General features: G+C 39.1%; 1 protein-coding gene across 2 annotated transcripts in view; it reads right to left on the reverse strand.

The window, feature by feature from the left end:
* Positions 1-3,623: 3,623 nt before the first annotated feature.
* STK26 (serine/threonine protein kinase 26) overlaps positions 3,624-20,322 on the reverse strand; it is a 34,149-nt gene continuing 17,450 nt past the window's right edge. The window contains exons 4-13 of one of the 2 annotated variants that reach the window (XR_001413480.1): positions 14,709-14,765; positions 12,958-13,066; positions 12,708-12,865; positions 8,869-9,054; positions 7,640-7,788; positions 6,890-6,983; positions 6,364-6,426; positions 6,135-6,271; positions 5,435-5,584; positions 3,624-4,749 (exon numbers count right to left, since the gene is read on the reverse strand). Coding sequence is in view for 1 of the 2 variants with exons in the window: in XM_014955250.1 (XP_014810736.1) it covers positions 5,560-5,584; positions 6,135-6,271; positions 6,364-6,426; positions 6,890-6,983; positions 7,640-7,788; positions 8,869-9,054; positions 12,708-12,865; positions 12,958-13,066; positions 14,709-14,765 (978 nt within the window). In the remaining variant the exon portion in view is untranslated. Of the gene's footprint in view, positions 5,585-6,134; positions 6,272-6,363; positions 6,427-6,889; positions 6,984-7,639; positions 7,789-8,868; positions 9,055-12,707; positions 12,866-12,957; positions 13,067-14,708; positions 14,766-20,322 lie in introns of both variants that reach the window. The other variant, XM_014955250.1, reaches the window with a different exon arrangement.

A 20,322-nucleotide genomic window follows, 5' to 3' on the forward strand; every position in this document is an offset into this window, starting at 1 on the left:
GCCTGACCACCCTCTCAGCAAAGTCATTCTTCCCAAGATCTAATCTAACCCTCCCCTGCCCCAACTTCAGACCATTTCCTCTGCTCCTGGCATGATTCCCTTGGGAGAAGAGGCCAACCCCCACCTCTCCCCACCCTCCTGTCAGGGAGCTGTACAGGGCAATGAGGTCTCCCCTCAGCCTCCTCTCCTCCAAACTAACCATGCCCAGTTCCCTCAGCCTCTCCTCGTGTGACTTGTTCTCTAATTATCCTAAAACTATCTGAAATCTCCTCAAAAAGCTGGAGAACGGTGCCACCCCTGTTAGATTTTAGAGCAGGATCTTGTTACTTTTCTCTAAGACCAACCCTGTAAGACTCTGGACGATGTGACTGCAAAAAGAGTCACAACCCACTAAAGCCATGATTGAGAAACCCCTGTGACCTGAAAGAAGAGATTTCCAAAATAAAGTGGCTGGGGCAGTAGCTGGGTGTACGGGTACTGCTCACCCCGCGTGGCACTGTCCTTTGTTTTAGAAGCTAGGCAATAAAAATTAAGTTATTTGTGCCTGAGTTTTGGTTTCCTCCTCCTGCCCTGCCTTGACCTGCACCCCCCAACCCCACAGGGACCCCCAACCCACCCTGCCCAGCACCCTCAGGGCTCCACTGAGCTCCCGGGGCTGGTTTCCCTCCCCAAATTGCTCCCCCCGAAACCTCACAGCGCCTGAGGAGCCCGAGATCCCTGAGTTCTGCTGAAAACAACCACATTCTTGGTTGGCTGCCCAAATAAGTGCATTAGATTAAGAGGAGAGCACGCCGGAAGGTTTGCTCTTGCTCCTGGTGACCCCGTGCTGAAGAAGCTGTGAACTGTGGGGACTCCACCTTCTACTAAAAAATAATAATAATAAAAAAAAAAAAGGATAAACTTACTGGTTATAGACTTGTTTCTTCCCTTTCCCAAAGCTCTGCAGCTTGGAAAGAGCAAAACCCACCACTCAATACAGCATCTTCATTAATATTGTCTATAATATGACAATGTAATATGTCTGTAATATTGACAATAATTTTTGTCATTATTAATAGACAGTCTACATGCACAATTTAGTAGAGAGGGGGGAAGGCAGCATCATTTCAAATAGAGAGTGCACTCCCAGCCCACGGAGAACATCCCTTAAGGGGTTATAGCTGAAGCAGACAAACCCACAATCACTGCCAGCTCCCAAGAGCAGGTGGAGACACACACAGGAGAAGGCTGGCCCAGGTCAGCTTCGCCTCCAGCACGTCCCAGAACGGCCATAGGATCCCATGGAGAGGGATCACCATCCATCTGCCCAGATCTCCAGGAGCTGCCAGCCCTGGCATCCAGAACTCTGCTGGGAAAGCAGCGCCCAGAGGGACAAAGGAGGACTTGGGAACTATTTTTGGATTTTTCCACTGAGCGGAGCGCGCTGCGGCCCAGCGTGTGTGCTCTGCACATCCCACACCAGCACAGGAACAAAATAGCTCTTAAGTGACAGAAATTAACATCTTCAAGATTGCGTAAATCTTGCCATTGCATAAACCAGCTTTCTTGGGCCTGGCTGAAAGAAAAGGACCATCCCAATGAGCAGTGGCTCACGTCAAGGAACAACCAAAATAACCCCTTGCCCATGGTCCATTCACCAAAAAGGGGCAAGAACATCTATTTAAGTGATTGCGTTTCACCAGGGAAGAAAAAGAGGATGGAGAGGCCGTGGAATGGTCTGGTGACACTGGAAGGTATCAGCAGTACCTGGAAAGTATGAACTTTTATAGCCCTTATGCAAGCAAGGATTACTAAAGGGGAAGGAGGAAGCATCACAGCATCAAAACATTAAGGTACTCAATGCATTTGGGCTGAAGTGTTCATATAAAAATATCTATCACTTGGAGATGAAGCTGATCTTGAAATTCAGCTGTGTGATGCTAAGCAACCTTTTTAGGCATAGGATATAAAAAGAAGCAAAATGTAAACAATATGCAAAGAACTTCAGTCTGGAGAAGCACTAAGACAGTTTTGAGTGTATTTACCTCATCTCTGTATAAAGTGTTACTTCGTTTATTGGAAAAAACTTGAAATGAGGCAAGCCAACATATGTACCACTGAAACTGTGCAAAGAGGAAAGTAGTTTTATTCCAGAGTTAAGTCATGAAACAGCGTGATAAAAATCAGACCTTTAACATTTGCTAGACTTTGTGCAAACACAGGGAGAACCCACGTACCTTCCTGATCCAGCCATTCCATGGAGAGCAAGAGGAGGTGACCACGCTACCACACACTCAATGTATGGAAGTGCAGGAGAAGAGCTGAAGACCAAGGTTACATCAACATGGGACTCACCAACCCAAGAACAAACACATTTCTCCCCTCTGCAATTCAGGCTGCTTCCATGATAAGATTACTTCCACAGCAGTTCTCCCCAGCCTACAGCAGGAAGCCCAGCAAACCAGACAAGCCAGAAGATGGTTCCTGCGTGAATATTTCGATGTATCTTTCCAGGAGCTATTGGCCAGGAACAGAATACTGCTGGTTAAGTTACACCATTCATCAATAACTAACACATGGTGAGGAAAAAGACAACGGTGCTCTGGAAACCAGTGATACAGACATCCATTCTTCAGGGTTAGATTGTAGTCTTAGGATGCACAGAGGCTTTAGGCACAGAAATGCCATATGCAGTACAATAAAAGAAGCTTCTAGAATGGACTTTAAGAGGTGGAGCCTGAATTACACACCCGTGCATGAGTTTTTCCCCACACTGTCCTACGAGGTAGGTACACATCCCACCCATTGCACAAGAAGAGAAGAGGCACCACAGTTCAGCAACTTGTTACAGTCATATCACAAACAGGACAGGTTCCAATTTCCCCAAAAATTCACTCTCCCTGCCTACTCAGAGTCGTTTATAGAGTTGCACAGATTAAAGACCCTGTGTCAACAGGGGAGAGCCACCAGTTACAACATTCGAGAGAAACTCCCATCACCTCTCCTGATACAAAGAACACCTTCAGGGAAGTAAAAACATGTTTTGAATTCTGAGAAATTCATGTGGAGCTCTTTAAAAAGAGATCTGGGTCACGACTGCTGAAGTGAAAGCCAAGGTAAGGGTGCCAGAGGCCTTTCCATACCTTCAGAGGTCATGACCAAGCCAACACGTCTCCCATCTCCACCACATTGTGACAGGCCACGCACGTTTGTCGGGGCACAGACCCCTCTTTAGGCACAGAACCAAACCCAGCCCTGGGGCTGCTCCATTTCCAGTGTTCCCAGTGGCACAGCAGCTGGTCGGTGTCCTCCAGACAAGGACACGGAGGGGACCCCCTCTTTAGGCACAGAACCAAACCCAGCCCTGGGGCTGCTCCATTTCCAGTGTTCCCAGTGGCACAGCAGCTGGTCGGTGTCCTCCAGACAAGGACACGGAGGGGACCCAAACCTTTCCAGAGCAACCACCCAACCCTGTCCAAGGAACACCTTGCCTGACCTAGAACAGGAGTCTGTAAGTCTAATCCACACCTCCGCACATCTCCTCAAATCCAGAAGAAAACTAGAACAGGAGTCTGTGAGTCTGTAATCCACGCCTCCGCACATCTCCTCAAATCCAGAAGAAAACTCACAACATAACAAGCTCATGAAAGTTTACGGAACTTAAATATTTATTTTTAAACCATTTAAACCCCCCCCCAAAACATTGAAATAAGCTTCATCTATAAACAGATTTACAAGACTAACAACTACAGAAGCTAGAGGAGCACTACAATTTGTTTCTGTGATGCAGTTATTTTGTAAAGCTTCAGATCAACTGTATTTACAACTTTTGCTGCTTTTACATTTATAAAAATATTTATTTAATCCATAACATTATTGTTTTCAAAAACTATTTCCAGACTTTTTTCTCAGATATAAATTCTAATTGAATTTCAGTTATATAGCAGATGAAAGTTTTAAACAGAAACATTTTTTTTAAAATTAAAACAAGGAGTTAAAAGTAATTTTTTTTTTTTTTTTACAGTGTAGGCACCATTGAAAATAATTGTCCTTGGCATATCTAACCACCATCTCTCGCAAGTGTCCTTTATATAAAAACGATGTAATGGCAACATTTGACTAAAAATGCAGTATTTACTTGCACACCATTACTTTTTCAATATTTGGCAGATATATTTCAGATTCTTTAAAATTACTTTTGTGCAAAAACAAAATGTGCAGGTCTGAACCATAAAATAAACACACCCAGCCTTTATAAAAAATAAATTTACACCAACAGTTCCACAGCTAAGTACTGAAAAACAATCCCAGTTCAAAACTTCAGCATAATATACATACTGGGTTGAAAAAGGGAAAAAAAAAAAAAAACAACAAAAGAGAAGATATTACCCATCTAGCAGTACCATAAATACATAACTGAAAGCAACTTTATAGTCTTACCTATTTTTTATGAAAAAAAAAAGAAAAAAAAAATCACTCCGTACTGCACAGTACTACCTTTTTTTGTGAAAGAATATCTATAACTCAGTTATTTGCATATTAACTGGTAAATACATATTTAAAATACACTTTCAGAAAATTACAAACAAATGATGTCGATGTACTGTATTGAATGTACTTCAGAACAAAAAAAAAATGTGTATAAATATCTTACAGGAGAAAGTACTACACCCCCCCACGGAAGGCTGGTGTTACACCGATACCTGCGGGTGAGGTACGTATCGCGTGACGCTCGGCTTCTCTGGCTCCCTTCCACCCAGGCATGTATTACTCAGAGGAAAAAAAAAATATTAAGTTAAATTGGACTTCAGGTTTTGTCCGTTATTGCCAAAAAGCCCCCACCCCCTCAACTGTATTGCTTTAAATTTTCCTACCATGATAAGACTGAATGACTACTTTTAAAACCTGTTCTAAAAGGTAATACATATACTGTACATCAGGATATACCTGTTGCTACATATCACCTGCAAACTATTGACATATTGCTCTCAAATATATTTAATCATAGAGCTGCCTAAAATACTGTACCAATTTAGAATTAGACTAGATACTGTTGCAGGTTTATTTTTCAGGACACGATAACTAAATGCTGGTTGAAGCAGGTGCTACAGCAATACCCTTGCCACTACGTTACATGTTTTGAATACGCTCGTGAAAAAAACTATTTTCTCTGAAGCTCGTTAGTGATTTACAAAAGTTTAACTCATGAATACAAAAGACCTGTACATCCCCACGTACAGGAACAAAATAGCATCAAAACATACTGTACTTGCACTTTGTATTAATTAAAGTAATGGTTATTTCTAAAAGCAAAACTGCACCTCAACATTTATCAGGTTAAACAGGTGAAACTACAATATTAAAAGTTGTTCTTTACAAAATAATTTCCTGAAAATATAAAACCATGTGCACTGCCACAAAATAGTTGAGGAGGTTCTTTCAAATCCTCAATCACCATCAATATGTTGCAAAGATCCAAAAGGCACAAGGAGCTCATGAGCTAAGCACTGCCAAGCTTGAAGTAGTTTTGGTGGGTTTCACTGGGTCCATACGAAACAGCAGTCAATTACGTGAAGTTTCTTAGGATGAGTCATTAACAGAAAATCTGTGGATAAAAAAAAGCAATCAAGAACTTTGTGAACCAGATTGTTTCGGTTTGGCAAATAACACGTAACTACTTCAGCATCACTGAACTTGTTTATGCCTTCAATTCAACAGACCACAGGAAAAAAAAAGAAAAAGGAAGTGACATTCTCAAGGAAATACTTGCTAAAAAGAGAATAAAGATTCTCCTGCTCCCTTCCTTGCTATAAATATGCTCACAACAGAACTGCAGGCTAAATTAAAGGAAGCAAAGTGTAACAACTACAGTAAAACTGGAGCACTAGAGCACCAAAGTGATACAGTAATTGCTACTATTAGTTTTAGCCTCAAACTGAAGTGTTCTGTGTAACTACCAAAGCTGAAAGTTTAAAGCCCCAGACACAGCAGATCTTTCTCTTGCCACTAAACTATTCTAATTTCCTCAACATAGAAAGTTCATTGTCAACTTCTCTCTCCTGGGCATAAGTACTTAATTTATTTTTTTTCTTTCAAAAGAAAGTTTTTTGTTGTTGTTGTTTAAACAGTGCATACAAAAAAATTTATTGACTTACTTCTGAAATTTCTCCATAAGTTTCTTCACCATCTTATCTGTGATCCCTGGACACGTTGCTTCTGCCATATTGATGCTTTTCTCAAGTTCCTCAATTGCTTTCTTTCTGCTAGCATTATTTGTGTCCTGCTGTTTGAGCTGAGTAGCAAACCAAACCAGATAAAACTTAGAAAACTTCTCAGCCACTCAGGTAAATAAGCTTTCAAAGAAGTATTTAAATCAAGACTTACCTCAGCAAACACAGGGGTGATTATCATAGTTAAACAACTCAGGGTTTTAACAAGATCCTGATCCTAAAAGTTAACAAATAAGGATTACATTAGCATATTCCTAAACAACCTGTAAGCTGCATTTAAACACAGCAACATGCCATTTTGAAAGTTCAGTTAAATTCAACAAAGCCCTGGAAACACCTGACAGAACCAGTGGAGGCACAGAACACCAACAAACACTACGTGATGTGGGAACACATGCCTGATGTCATGTATCTTCGAAAAAACGGTTCCGTTTTTCCTCTTTAACATTATATGGTCTTTCAAAATCAATCCCTATGAACAGATACTGCTCTATGAGCATGCGGTATCTTTTGCATTTAAGGCTGACACGGGCTTAAGGAAATACCAATAACAAGCATCATCTCTTGAACTACAAAGTCAGGCCTTATAAAAAGCAAAATTACTAAGTTTTACCACTATCTTCCTTAAATTGGCTTCAAAACCAGCACTCAGAAAGCAGAATTCCTCAGACTGCACGTACCGTCCCATTCTGCAGCTTCTTTGCATCTGGCTTCTTTCGAACGGTGGTAAAACTCCACTCGGGATGAGAGTTATTTTCCTTGTTACTGGACTCCCTGAAGAAAAAGGATGAGATGTACGTAGTAACAGCCACAACATAATGCTCAGCAAGCACAGGTAACCCTAATTCACAATAAATCTGTATGGATTAGTTCTGTATTCCTTGAAATCAGAAGAAAAACGTGTAGTGAAACATTAACTGAACTGTAAAAAAAACAACTTCAGAGGCTGAATAAATTAAAATACAATGAAAGCAAACAGAAGACATTGTCTACCCAATAAAAAAGCCTACCTTCTCCCATGGCATCCCATTTAAAACAGTTACCTGCCATTACCTCAGAAAAGCAAGAGACTTACAGAATGGATCTTGTTCCATAGGCATTGTGCAAACTTCTTCATATATCTCAACCTTGCTCTGCAATATTTCTAATTGTGATTCATTGGTTTTGGTAAAACCACTAGCCCTAGACTAGGAAATACACGGAACTTAAACAGAACTGAAATTAAGTTCAGAGAGAAAAAGCTTAAAGAGATAACGAGCGCAGAGCCTGACTTACGCATTAGTTTTTAGGTTCATACTAGGAGTTTTCTTGAAAGAAGCCAATGAAAACAGAAAATACACAGAGAAAATGCAACAAACCTACTTTCGTAACATTTAGAAACAAACAAACAAACAAAAGCCCAAAAGATACTAAGCCGAAAATAAACTTACGAATCGGAACCATCGGAATCACTTTCATCACTACTATGTCCCTCTGCTTTCCATCTCTTAAACCTATCAATCAGCTCTGTCAGATACGAAGTCTTCTTGGCATTTTTCATAATGAATTTGTGCTTCAGAAGTTCTTTTGCAGTGGGGCGCTGTAAGAAACAAATAATTAATGTTATGCTACCATTTCATGCTTTTAAATCTTAATAGCAGAGATTTAGTAAGACAATTAACTTCTAGAGCTAACCCATACAGTATAAGGAAATTAGTGAAACAGGAAGTCAAGAAAAGCCAGTAATCCACATTTACAAGCACTCTAAAAATATGATCAAGTCACACACGGACTACACTGCTTATCCTTCCACGCTAGAAGGTACACACCCAGGGAAATGACTAATCAAAATTCTCCAATCCAACATTTCCTTGTAAGTAGAATTCAGACAGACAGCAAAAGTTCTGCAGGAGAAAAAAAACCTAAGATTCCTGCCTCTGTTAAAGCTTCTCTTCTGACAATATCATAGGTTTGAGTGCAATTTAGGAAGCTGCCTCTGGCACCCTCATTTCTTTCAGCATTCTCCCTCCTCCTTTCAGTATTTTAAACAGAAGCAACTAGGATGGAGATGCATCTATTTAAAAGCACCACTAGCACTCACAGTGGAAAGTATATTCTCTCAGCAGAGATTTAGTAAGACAACTGACTTTTAGAGCTAACCCATGTAGTGTAAGGAAATTAGTGAAACAGGAAGTCAAGAAAAGCCAGTAATCCACATTTACAAGCACTCTAAAAATATGATCAAGTCACACACGGAGTACACTGCTTATCCTTCCACACTAGAAGGTACACACCCAGGGAAATGACTAATCAAAATTCTCCAATCCAACATTTCCTTGTAAGTAGAATTCAGACAGACAGCAAAAGTTCTGCAGGAGAAAAAAAACCCTAAGATTCCTGCTTCTGTTAAAGCTTCTCTTCTGACAATACCATAGGTTTGAGTGCATTTTAGGAAGCTGCCTCTGACACCCTCATTTCTTTCAGCATTCACCCTCCTGCAACTAGGATGGAGATGCATCTATTTAAAAGCACCACTAGCACTCACAGTGGAAAGTATATTCTCTAAAATTATTTCAGTCGACTACGATGCACTACATCAACAAAACACAAGCATGAGAGAGCAGAAAATGAAAACAAAACATCTATGTACACACACACACACACACATGTATCTACTCACAAATGTTGGGTCCTTATTCAGACACGCATCAATGAATTCTTTAAAAGGTTTACTGAATTCTCCTAATAAAGTCGGAGGATTGTTTTTCGGAATGAGAAACAGGACTCTCATTGGATGCATATCCGAGTTGGGAGGCTCCCCTTTGGCCAGTTCAATAGCAGTGATTCCCAATGACCAGATGTCAGCCTGAGAAAGGGAAAAGCTGCATTTAGTACTAAATTAAGGGTTATCATGACTAAGTATTGAACAACTGAAATCTTCACATGTACTGCATCTATATAATGGTCTAAGGAGCTGATGGACAAAGACACCTTTCTAACACTTGAAGGCTGTAATTCCCAAAGACCCAGCTGACTTAGTCCTTAAATCACAAAGATGCACACTTTGTCACGTCAAAAGCGATGTCACTGTTGTAACACTCTCAGCAACTTAAACGTGCACCTAAATACACATACTTTTGGAAAAAAGCTTAAGAAACATTGATCTTCCTTTGATTTTTTTTCTATATGGTGAACTACAAACTGCCACAGATTCCCTGTACCTAATTCAGATTTTGTTTCTCTAGCAAAACTGCACACTCACTGTACTTTTTGAAGTGTAGATGCACTGAGATACCCAACCTTGTGTGACACCTCACTCTGATGGAACAAGGCAGAGACCCAAATGAAAACCAGCAGGCAAACACTCAATTTCTTTCCTAACAGACCGCTTGATGAATTTAGCTAGAATATTATCAACAACTACTTAGACCTGAAACAGCAAGTTCAGAGCGTAAGTTTCTGAAGAATAATGAAGCGGTATTTATTTTAGCTAAAGTTAAGCGTTATAAGATATTTTGGTACAAAGACCGAATTTGTTTATGAACTTTAAAATTCTTTTCCGATTTGAAAATTTTTCCCAAATGAAATATACAATACTTGCACCTTTTTAGATGAGCTACAATAGCTCTTAAGGTCACTGAAGGTGTTTTTTAATAAAAAGTGGCTGGCAATGGTTGACTACACTTGGCATAAATTCATAAATCAAAGTTGCCCGTAAACAAGGGTTACAATTTGCATCTCCCCAATATTCCTTTCCTATTCACAATAACTATCATTATTTAATATTGAAGAATTAAACTAGCTCATTGCTTATTAGTGAAAATCATAACCAACGGTTGCATATTGGAGCAAAAATATTTTGAAAGAAGAGATGGGGATTGTGAATCTCTGCCACTACAATAATGTACAAATATCAATTTTGTTTTCTATCATTTTGAAGTAAAGAGAGAAGGAGAAAGGTTAAAATTTAGTCTACATGCCAAAATATTTATCAGTGTTAGTCTAGAAATTGAAGTGTCCAAACCCCTTCATCTGCCCTACCAAAGGCTTGTGTCTTCTGTGCTCTCCCACCAGCATTTTGGCACAGAAAGAAAAGGGGGAGGCATCGCTCTTGCAACATATTGAGGAGATGTGGAAGGCAAAAGATGAGGTTGCTGTGAGGATATAAACGAAGGGGTGGTACAGCTGATTTACACACAGGGCAAGCAGAAGAGGAATTATTCTCACTTTGACTTGACAACACGCGTTCTTAAAGTGGGGTAGAGCTTTTCCAAGATGCCCAAGGGAGCACATTACAGTTGCGCCACTGAAACCCTAAACATGAAAATGACACCCTCCTCCTTACCAGCAAGAACCCTACTGATATCTACACAAATTCTTTCAAGTCTGAATGATCCTGGGAAAGTCTCCCAGAATGTGAATATAACTCAGATATTCAACGGTCTTTTCCTCACGTGCACACCACAAGTACAGACCCCTTCATATGTGAATATAACTCAGATATTCAACAGTCTTTTCCTCACGTGCACACCACAAGTACAGTTACATCTTTACTATTTGAGGAAAAACAGTATGAAAGGATGACTTTTTATATACCAAGATTTTCAGATTTCTTGTTCCTATTTAAGGTTGCATCTACAGAGTGTGGAAAGCCCAATGCCAGCACCAAAGCACACTGCCATTTCACCAACCACACGCTCTGGGTCACCTTGTGGGCTACACATAGGAAAAGAGGGAACTGTTCCCTCCTTATTGTCACTCCTGCCAGCAGTTCCCAACCCTCAGGAAAACATGGAGTTCCCCAATTCACACAGGGAAACTCTCCTTTGCAACTGGTCATCCATCAACAGCTCCCACGACAAAGAAACATACATGGTACCATAATGCCATCACAGCTCCCCATCCTGTAGTTCAAGCTAGTTTTTTCCTTCTCATACTCTTTATATACCAAGATTTTCAGATTTCTTCTTCCTATTTAAGGTGGCATCTACAGAGTGTGGAAAGCCCAATGCCAGCACCAAAGCACACTGCCATTTCACCAACCACACGCTCTGGGTCATCTTGTGGGCTACACATAGGAAAAGAGGGAACTGTTCCCTCCTTATTGTCACTCCTGCCAGCAGTTCCCAACCCTCAGGAAAACATGGAGTTCCCCAATTCACACAGGGAAACTCTCCTTTGCAACTGGTCATCCATCAACAGCTCCCACGACAAAGAAACATACATGGTACCATAATGCCATCACAGCTCCCCATCCTGTAGTTCAAGCTATTTTTTTCCTTCTCAAAATCAGTCACCCGTGCTAAATTCTTCAGCATGATGCAGGTGCTCAGAAATACCATTAAAGGAACGATACCCAGAGTTGTTTATAAAAATCTGAGAAGACAGTAAAATTTCAGCCATCATCTTGGCTTTAAATAGGCTGGTAAGTTCTGGTGGCGTTCTATTTGTGAGAACTTCATTACTTGTCTGAATTAAAAGCAAAACATTGAGTTGAAATTAAAAACAAACCAACCAACCAGCCTACAACACCGAAAGCATCCAGGGAGTTTCTCTGAAAGAATCTTAACATGAAAGCATCAATTAACTTGGTGAACGTGCACGGGTCTTGCATGAGAGTACAATGACATGCAGCTACTGTATAAAAACAGTTTAATCGTAATTTTTATGTTATTATTTGAAACCTTGTAATTTGAAATCTACTTTTTTTTTTCCATACCGATAGAGCAAAAAAAAAATTAAAACTGAAATAACTGAGAAGACAGTAAAATTTCAGCCATCACCTTGGCTTTAAATAAGCTCTGGTGGTGTTCTATTTAGTAAGAACTTTATTACTTGTCTGAATTAAAAGCAAAACATTGAATTGAAATTAAAAACAAACCAACCAACCAGCCTACAACACCGAAAGCATCCAGGGAGTTTCTCTGAAAGAATCTTAACATGAAAGCATCAATTAACTTGGTGAACGTGCACGGGTCTTGCATGAGAGTACAATGACATGCAGCTACTGTATAAAAACAGTTTAATCGTAATTTTTATGTTATTATTTGAAACCTTGTAATTTGAAATCTACTTTTTTTTTTCCATACCGATAGAGCAAAAAAAAAATTAAAACTGAAATAATCTCTGTTGGAGCTGCAGGTACAAAGGAAGGGTATTCTACTCTCATACTTACTTTTGAATCATATGCTGACTGCTGGATAACTTCAGGAGCCATCCAAAACGGAGTTCCAACAAAGGTATTCCTCTTAATCTGTGTGTCTGTCAGCTGCCCAGCAACTCCAAAATCAGCAAGCTTAACATCGCCTTGTTCTGATAACAAGACATTGGCAGCTGCCAAGGGGAAACAACATCATATTTAAATTGGAGTACTGCTCTTACAATTGTAAAGGTTTTAACAAAGTAACATTTAAAATGTTAGGCACCTTTTATATTGATAGAGCAAAAAAAAATTACAACTGAAATAATCTCTGTTGGAGCAGCAGGTACAAAGGAAGGGTATTCTACTCTCATACTTACTTTTGAATCATATGCTGACTGCTGGATAACTTCAGGAGCCATCCAAAACGGAGTTCCAACAAAGGTATTCCTCTTAATCTGTGTGTCTGTCAGCTGCCCAGCAACTCCAAAATCAGCAAGCTTAACATCGCCTTGTTCTGATAACAAGACATTGGCAGCTGCCAAGGGGAAACAACATCATATTTAAATTGGAGTACTGCTCTTACAATTGTAAAGGTTTTAACAAAGTAACATTTAAAATGTTAGGCACCTTTTATATCCCTGTGAATCTTCTTCTCTGAGTGTAGGTAGTCAAGACCTTTCAAGATTTCCTTTAGCATGGTAGCAATCTGGAACTCATCAAATGGGCCAGCACGCAGCTTTAGAGAAAATACAGATTTAAATAGTTTTAGTCTTGCAATTAATTTTTGCCTCGTTATTGATTTCATTAAATCTTAAACTTGAAAGATTTTTTTAAAGTAGAGAACTAACAGAATTCATAAAATAGTCAGTGAAGTATACAAACATTGTGTCAGAAGTAGGTGCCATTGGATTGATTATCTTCACATATCTACTGATAATACATAGAAAATAGCATAGGTACTTTTTTAAGGTATGCACTCCTCTCAGCATGCAATGCATATGGAAACCTAAAACTAACTTTCCACAGTTACAGTTTCCTATAGGCAGGAAACACAGCAGACTGAATTTTGCATTTTAGATTAGGTGAATTAAGAAACTCAGTTTGTTTCAAAATAAATTAGTCTATTGACTGAGGTTTTTAAATTTAATGATGCATTTTTTTTCCTGTTCCAGCATTTTTGATTCCACACTGCCTTCCATCAAGAACATAATGTGCTACTATAAAGCTCTATGTAATGGAATAAGTATGGAATGAGTGTAAACTCTGCACATTAGAAAGCTATTTAAATAAAACAGAAGCAATTAAGGTGGGTGATTCTGCTATAAAAAATACCAGTAACACAGCACTGAAACAGAGAACACCATGAAATTATGGTATGGCAAAGGGAAGCAAAACTTAGTTTTATTCTTTTAAAGATTCCGTGGTTTCAACTGTCACTAGTAAAAGCTATTTCACTATTTCTGACACCCACAGAAGACTATCAATTACTCAAGTGTGAAAGAGTATCTCATAACCTTAGTTCTTCTCAAAAAGGCTAAGTTCCAGAGCTACAAACTACCACATGCTATATATAATTACTATGGTTTTGTGTCCCTGTAGCTGAGCTGATGGGATGTAATTTCATAAAGTAGATTTATGAACACACTTCAGCTCTTGCAGACAGGACCACTGTTAGCAAACAAGTCATTAACACCATTCTATAATATTGAAGGGGTGATATTTTTCCTCCAGAATCACACAAACAAAGACAGAGTTGTACTATCTTACAGGAAAGGGTGGGTCTGAGCTGTACAGCTGAGGCAGAGCTGCATTGAAAGGATGGGCAAACCACATCCCCATACAGTGGACTGGGATCTTGTGCTCTCTAAGCTACATCCTTCATGAATGCTGCACTATCTTAAGTAAAAGGCACCTTCACACTCACCTGAAAATGGAAAACCCAAGACCTTTTAGTCAGCTCAAATTAACTGCACTCTGTGGGCACACAACTCATTCATTCCTGAGACCCAAACCCAAAGGAAACACTTTTATATTGAAGTATAATGAATATTCCACCTGGGTGGAGGGACAACGTGGGGGACAGATGATCTAAATCCCCGCCATTCTCCTCATACTAATAAAGATAAATTTGCCTTGCATTTGACTGAGAACAAATGGATGCTTCCTAATGCTTAGAGACAACCAGGAAAAACAACAACAATAAAAATCAACTCAATAGAACTGAACTACCATGCAAATTCACACCTTTTGGAGCATTACAATGCAGCAGTGATGCAATATTAGCCACCTTCACGGAGTATGTTTTATAAAGAGATATGAAAACACAATGAAATAAGGCTCACTAGTATTTACAATGTAAAAAAAAATCATATACTTACAAGATCCAAAGCTGACCCTCCACCCAAGTATTCCATTATTATCCATAGTTTTGTGCCCTGTAAAGGAAGGCATGAGTTAGGAAGTCCAAGTCTGAACATTAAAGAAAAAAACAAAAAAAACCCCACAAACAACAAAAAAACCACACCAAACAATGTACATTTCTATAGTCTACCAGCATACTGTTAGGAGAAGGGAAACATTGAGTCCCATTAATCACCAAGTTACATGTAATCACTTCTTGTAGAACATCACCCAGCTCCTGTGCAAGATGTCTAAATATCAATTAAAGTTTGACTTCTATATTTTAAAAAAACGCAACAAAACACACACCCCCCCCCAATAATTTCCTGCTAACTCGTATCTAAAATGATTCCACCTAAAGGAATTGAACCTAGAGAAAAAAAGTCATTTGGTGGTGGTTGAAGTTTAAACTAGGTGTTTTGATGCAAGATTGTAGTTCTTACAAAAGAACTGCACGATAATTATTAATTCCAGCCATTTGTGATACAGAAGCATTACAATTTTAATAGGAAACTTTCTTTCCACGCTTCACGTCCGAGGAAAATACTCGGAACTTTAAATTTCTTTTGAGTGAGAGAGAGTACGAGCACGCTTTGAAGACAAGAGGAACTTAAGGCTGCCATGTGCCTCTTTGCCTACGTCCAAGTGTGTATCTAACATGTCCTCAGGCTCCAGCTTCAGCTGTCAAATCCAACCAGAAGTGCCAACTGACAGCCCAGGGATGCAGCCCACCACCAGCTGTGCCTGTACAGCTCTACAACCACCAGCCAGGAGCAACAGCACCACCAGACCTACAACCCTCCCATTTCCCAGGTTTTCCAATCAGAGGTTTGTAATCAGCCGTGAAAAGGTCAAAGATAAGAGCAATCAAATTCAATAAACAGTATGACTTAAGGAACCTGCCTTAGGAATACTTTTTTTATTATTATTTATAGTAATATCGGATAGTACATACGTTCCTTCACTATGCGCTCTTTGAATCTCAGCCTCTGGGAGTATGGGATTTCTTGTGCTTTCTTAGTGGAGATATCTCAAATACTAGAACTGAAAAATACTTCTAAGATTCATTTCTAGATGCCACCTTTGCGCTTGGTACACAGCCGCAAAAGGTGGCTGGTTCATATAAACAAAACTGGAAAAAATTGGTTTCAGATCTACAGACCGTATGTTTCAAAACTGGGATCTTCTGCTATTTGCTTGCCAGAGTCCCCTCACGTGTCAGAAGAAACTCAAATATTAATCTATGGGCTACTGCTCTAAGAAATTCTGTGAATAAAACATTTCTTTATTTAAAATAAAACCTAGTTATTAAAAATACTCAACGGAACCATAGCTGGTGATGTATCATGCATGCTGTTAAAGTCTCCAGCAAATATTTACTAGTGCTACCTCCTTGTAACCGAGCACAAACTTATGGCAGAATTCCTTTTTAAAGCCTTTTGCATTCTAGATTGTATGCTTTCTATTGCCTGAGTGGTGACAGAAAACTAAAGAAAACTCAACAAGCAAATAAAGGTGCAGTTTCTAAAAGAACCACATCCAATTACCTTAACAAAGTGTGCTCTATTAGGTTTGTACTGAATTTAAAAACCACAGCATTTATGAGAGTCTATTCCAATATTATGAGATCAGCAGGGAAGGGCTGGCTAATTCTAGCAGTTTTTATAAAGCTCAACTTTGTCAGCCCAAAAGACCTGCAAGGAACTCCCAGTTTAAGGCAAACATTGTGGTTACCAGACGTGTTTGGAGGATTTGACTACTGGCTGAAAATGGTATCGGGTGAAAATGAGTAAGTCCTGTGTTTCTGAAGTCATGTCTCAAAGAAATTGATACTACCCACTGTAACCGGGTGCGGGTATTTTCTAGTCAGGTTTGAACAACCTTTTTCCTAGCTATTTCAGGTCAATGAAGTATAAATAGACAATGTAGAACAAAGAGTATCTTTAGATTGTCTCGAGGCTTTGCTGCACAAAATGCTGTACAATTTTAGTGGAAGTACAGCGCTACTGTAGGAGCTCTCCATAATCAAATATGGAAAAACTGAGAATAACTTCAGGCTTGCTTTAATTGCAAAAGAAAAGAGTAAGCCCAGGTGTCTGTAACAGTCACAAGGATAGGTATTTAAACCTCTTGGCGAGACTGCACAATTAGGGAAAATAATCATGACATTTCAGACATCCAGAGAAGACCTACCTCTTTGGGAACAGACGAAAAGTACAGCTCAAGCATTTTTATCAACCTTCACAAATTTGCGTAACCAAAACATGCCAGAACTAGGATAACTTTTAATACCTTTATTCTTTTTCTTGCCTGAACTGGTAAAGTAATAATACATTTTGACGTGACATGAGGTTTGCAGAAAACACTCATTTTAGCTCATCTAATATAACTCGCGCTGCTGCGTTGCTGAGTGGTATCACTTTCCAGGGTACCCTACTCAGCCAATGTTTTATTTATTGAGGTGTGATGTTAACTGCAATCAAAGTGCAAGATGGGATGATGAGAAAAATTTAGATCCTGACCTACCACAAATATGAACATCTAGAGACATCTACATCAGGATTTTAGTTATTTTGCAGCTGCAAAAGTTGCATTATACAGCTGTAAGCTTGTACAATTCTACATGCATTTGTGAAAGACACGATATAAAGGTAAAACATTTTACTACTGTAAATAACTGTGTTTATTGCAGTGCATTCTTTGACTATATATACGTGTGTATATCACCTACCAGTATGTTTTGAAAACAGCACTGATCTTGCCGGATACCCAATGAAAATATAAGAAAAAATGACTAATACCTAAGCCCCAAGACTAATTCAATGGAAAATCCCATTCAAAGGCCACAATTCAAGATATATCGGTACCCCAAATTACAAAGATATGGGGAGTTTGTACCTTTTTGTGTAACAATAACTGAAACCTGGCATCAGCTTTATCTCAAGAACCTCAAGAAGGTTCTGGCCATCTCTACCAATGACAAGGTTTTTAAAGGGTAAAATATCCAATAACAAGACAAATAACATTGCAACGCTGGGTAAAAAAAATACTAAGGGACTGCCTGTATTTTTAAAATCACATTTACAAGTCAGATGTACAAGCTGTAGCTAACGAGCAGCTAGGCTGCACAACTCAGAGTATCTTACATGGCAGCAGCTGAGTTAAGTTACCAATTAGTAAGTCAAATAATTGAAATGAAGACACTCTTCCCTTCCCCATTTCAGCAGCAGGAGCATCTGGGCTCCCTGAGCCCAGGCCACTCCATGGCAGGCAGACACAGGGCTGGCTTTCCATCCTAAAGTACCAGGAAACTCTAAAGCTGCAGGATACGTAGAATGGACTCGACAAAAATAAGGTCTCTCCTCTGAAATGCTTAGCAAGGTTTTTAAAGGGTAAAATATCCAATAACAAGACAAATAACATTGCAACGCTGGGTAAAAAAAATACTAAGGGACTGCCTGTATTTTTAAAATCACATTTACAAGTCAGATGTACAAGCTGTAGCTAACGAGCAGCTAGGCTGCACAACTCAGAGTATCTTACATGGCAGCAGCTGAGTTAAGTTACCAATTAGTAAGTCAAATAATTGAAATGAAGACACTCTTCCCTTCCCCATTTCAGCAGCAGGAGCATCTGGGCTCCCTGAGCCCAGGCCACTCCATGGCAGGCAGACACAGGGCTGGCTTTCCATCCTAAAGCACCAGGAAACCCTCAAGCTGCAGGATACGTAGAATGGACTGGACAAAAAATAAGGTCTCTCCTCTGAAATGCTTAGAGTTAGAAAACCCTCACAGTTAACATCTCTTATGTCATGTTTTAGTCATAACAACCTTTCATTATCAAATGTGCGATCTTACCACACGAAAACCTGAAACTGACTACAAATTGATGACAAGAACAATCTGCTTATTCAAAGCTTACTTAAAATTGGTTAAAAACCCAAGAATATGTAACAACAGAATACATTTCATTAGAGTTCAACTGGATGAACTGAGGATAACATGAAAAAAACGAAGCCAACATGTGGTCTCAACTGCAGTTGCTTCAAAGTAAAAACTATCAAATTTGGCCAACGTGTGGTCTCCATTGTAGTTGCTTCAAAGTAAAAACTATCAAATTTAAAGATTTACACTCTATTACTCAGCTAAGAAATAGTAATTGTGTTTTAGGCAACCTGAATGCCTTTGCACTGAGGGTTTGCTTTGGTATAGGCAGGAAAATACTAAGTCTCTTTGATTTAAACAGTGCAAAACTCAAAAACATTTCTAATGCCATTCCTAGAGCTTAAGAGGGATTTACACTCGATCTAGATTACTCAGCTAAGAAATATTAATTGTGTTTTAGGCAACCTGAATGCCTTTCTGTATTTTTAAAATCACATTTACAAGTCAGATGTACAAGCTGTAGCTAACGAGCAGCTAGGCTGCACAACTCAGAGTATCTTACATGGCAGCAGCTGAGTTAAGTTACCAATTAGTAAGTCAAATAATTGAAATGAAGACACTCTTCCCTTCCCCATTTCAGCAGCAGGAGCATCTGGGCTCCCTGAGCCCAGGCCACTCCATGGCAGGCAGACACAGGGCTGGCTTTCCATCCTAAAGTACCAGGAAACTCTAAAGCTGCAGGATACGTAGAATGGACTCGACAAAAATAAGGTCTCTCCTCTGAAATGCTTAGAGTTAGAAAACCCTCACAGTTAACATCTCTTAGAGTTAGAAAACCCTCACAGTTAACATCTCTTATGTCATGTTTTAGTCATAACAACCTTTCATTATCAACTGTGCTATCTTAGCAGAGGAAAACCTGAAACTGACTACAAATTGATGACAAGAACAATCTGCTTATTCAAAGCTTACTTAAAATTGGTTAAAAACCCAAGAATATGTAACAACAGAATACATTTCATTAGAGTTCAACTGGATGAACTGAGGATAACATGAAAAAAACGAAGGCCAACGTGTGGTCTCCATTGTAGTTGCTTCAAAGTAAAAACTATCAAATTTAAGGATTTACACTCGATCTAGATTACTCAGCTAAGAAATATTAATTGTGTTTTAGGCAACCTGAATGCCTTTGCACTGAGGGTTTGCTTTGGTATAGCCAGGAAAATACTAAGTGCAAAATACAGTGCAAAACTCAAAACCATTTCTAATGCCATTCCTAGAGCTTAAGAGAAAGCTACATGTATGATTGATACATTTTAGTAAACTATTTCTATTCCATAAGCATGATCTAAAAGAGGGCAGACTGGCTCAACCGCTTTGCTTTCCTGTAAATAAAGGAGGATGAAAAGGGAAAAAGAAAACTCTCTTGAATTTTGAAATACCTTGTATTTAGTGTATGTTTATGCTTGTTACAACCACTACTTTAAAAGGTATTTCTAGGAATACTCAAGTGATCTTTACATACAAAACTAAGCATTCACCAACAAACCTACGGGACCACTTTGACTGTGATCTTTGTACCAGTCATATCCATAGCAAACCACTATCAATCTCTGCAGCCTAGTATTTTGCTTTGGAAGAAATAAATTGTTTTAATTTTCAGAACTTAGCCTCCATGGTCTTTAACCTTTAATCATAATACACAACT

The sequence above is a fragment of the Calidris pugnax genome, unplaced genomic scaffold, assembly GCF_001431845.1.
Source record: "Calidris pugnax isolate Ruff unplaced genomic scaffold, ASM143184v1 scaffold38, whole genome shotgun sequence".
Classification (NCBI taxonomy): Eukaryota; Metazoa; Chordata; class Aves; order Charadriiformes; family Scolopacidae; genus Calidris; species Calidris pugnax.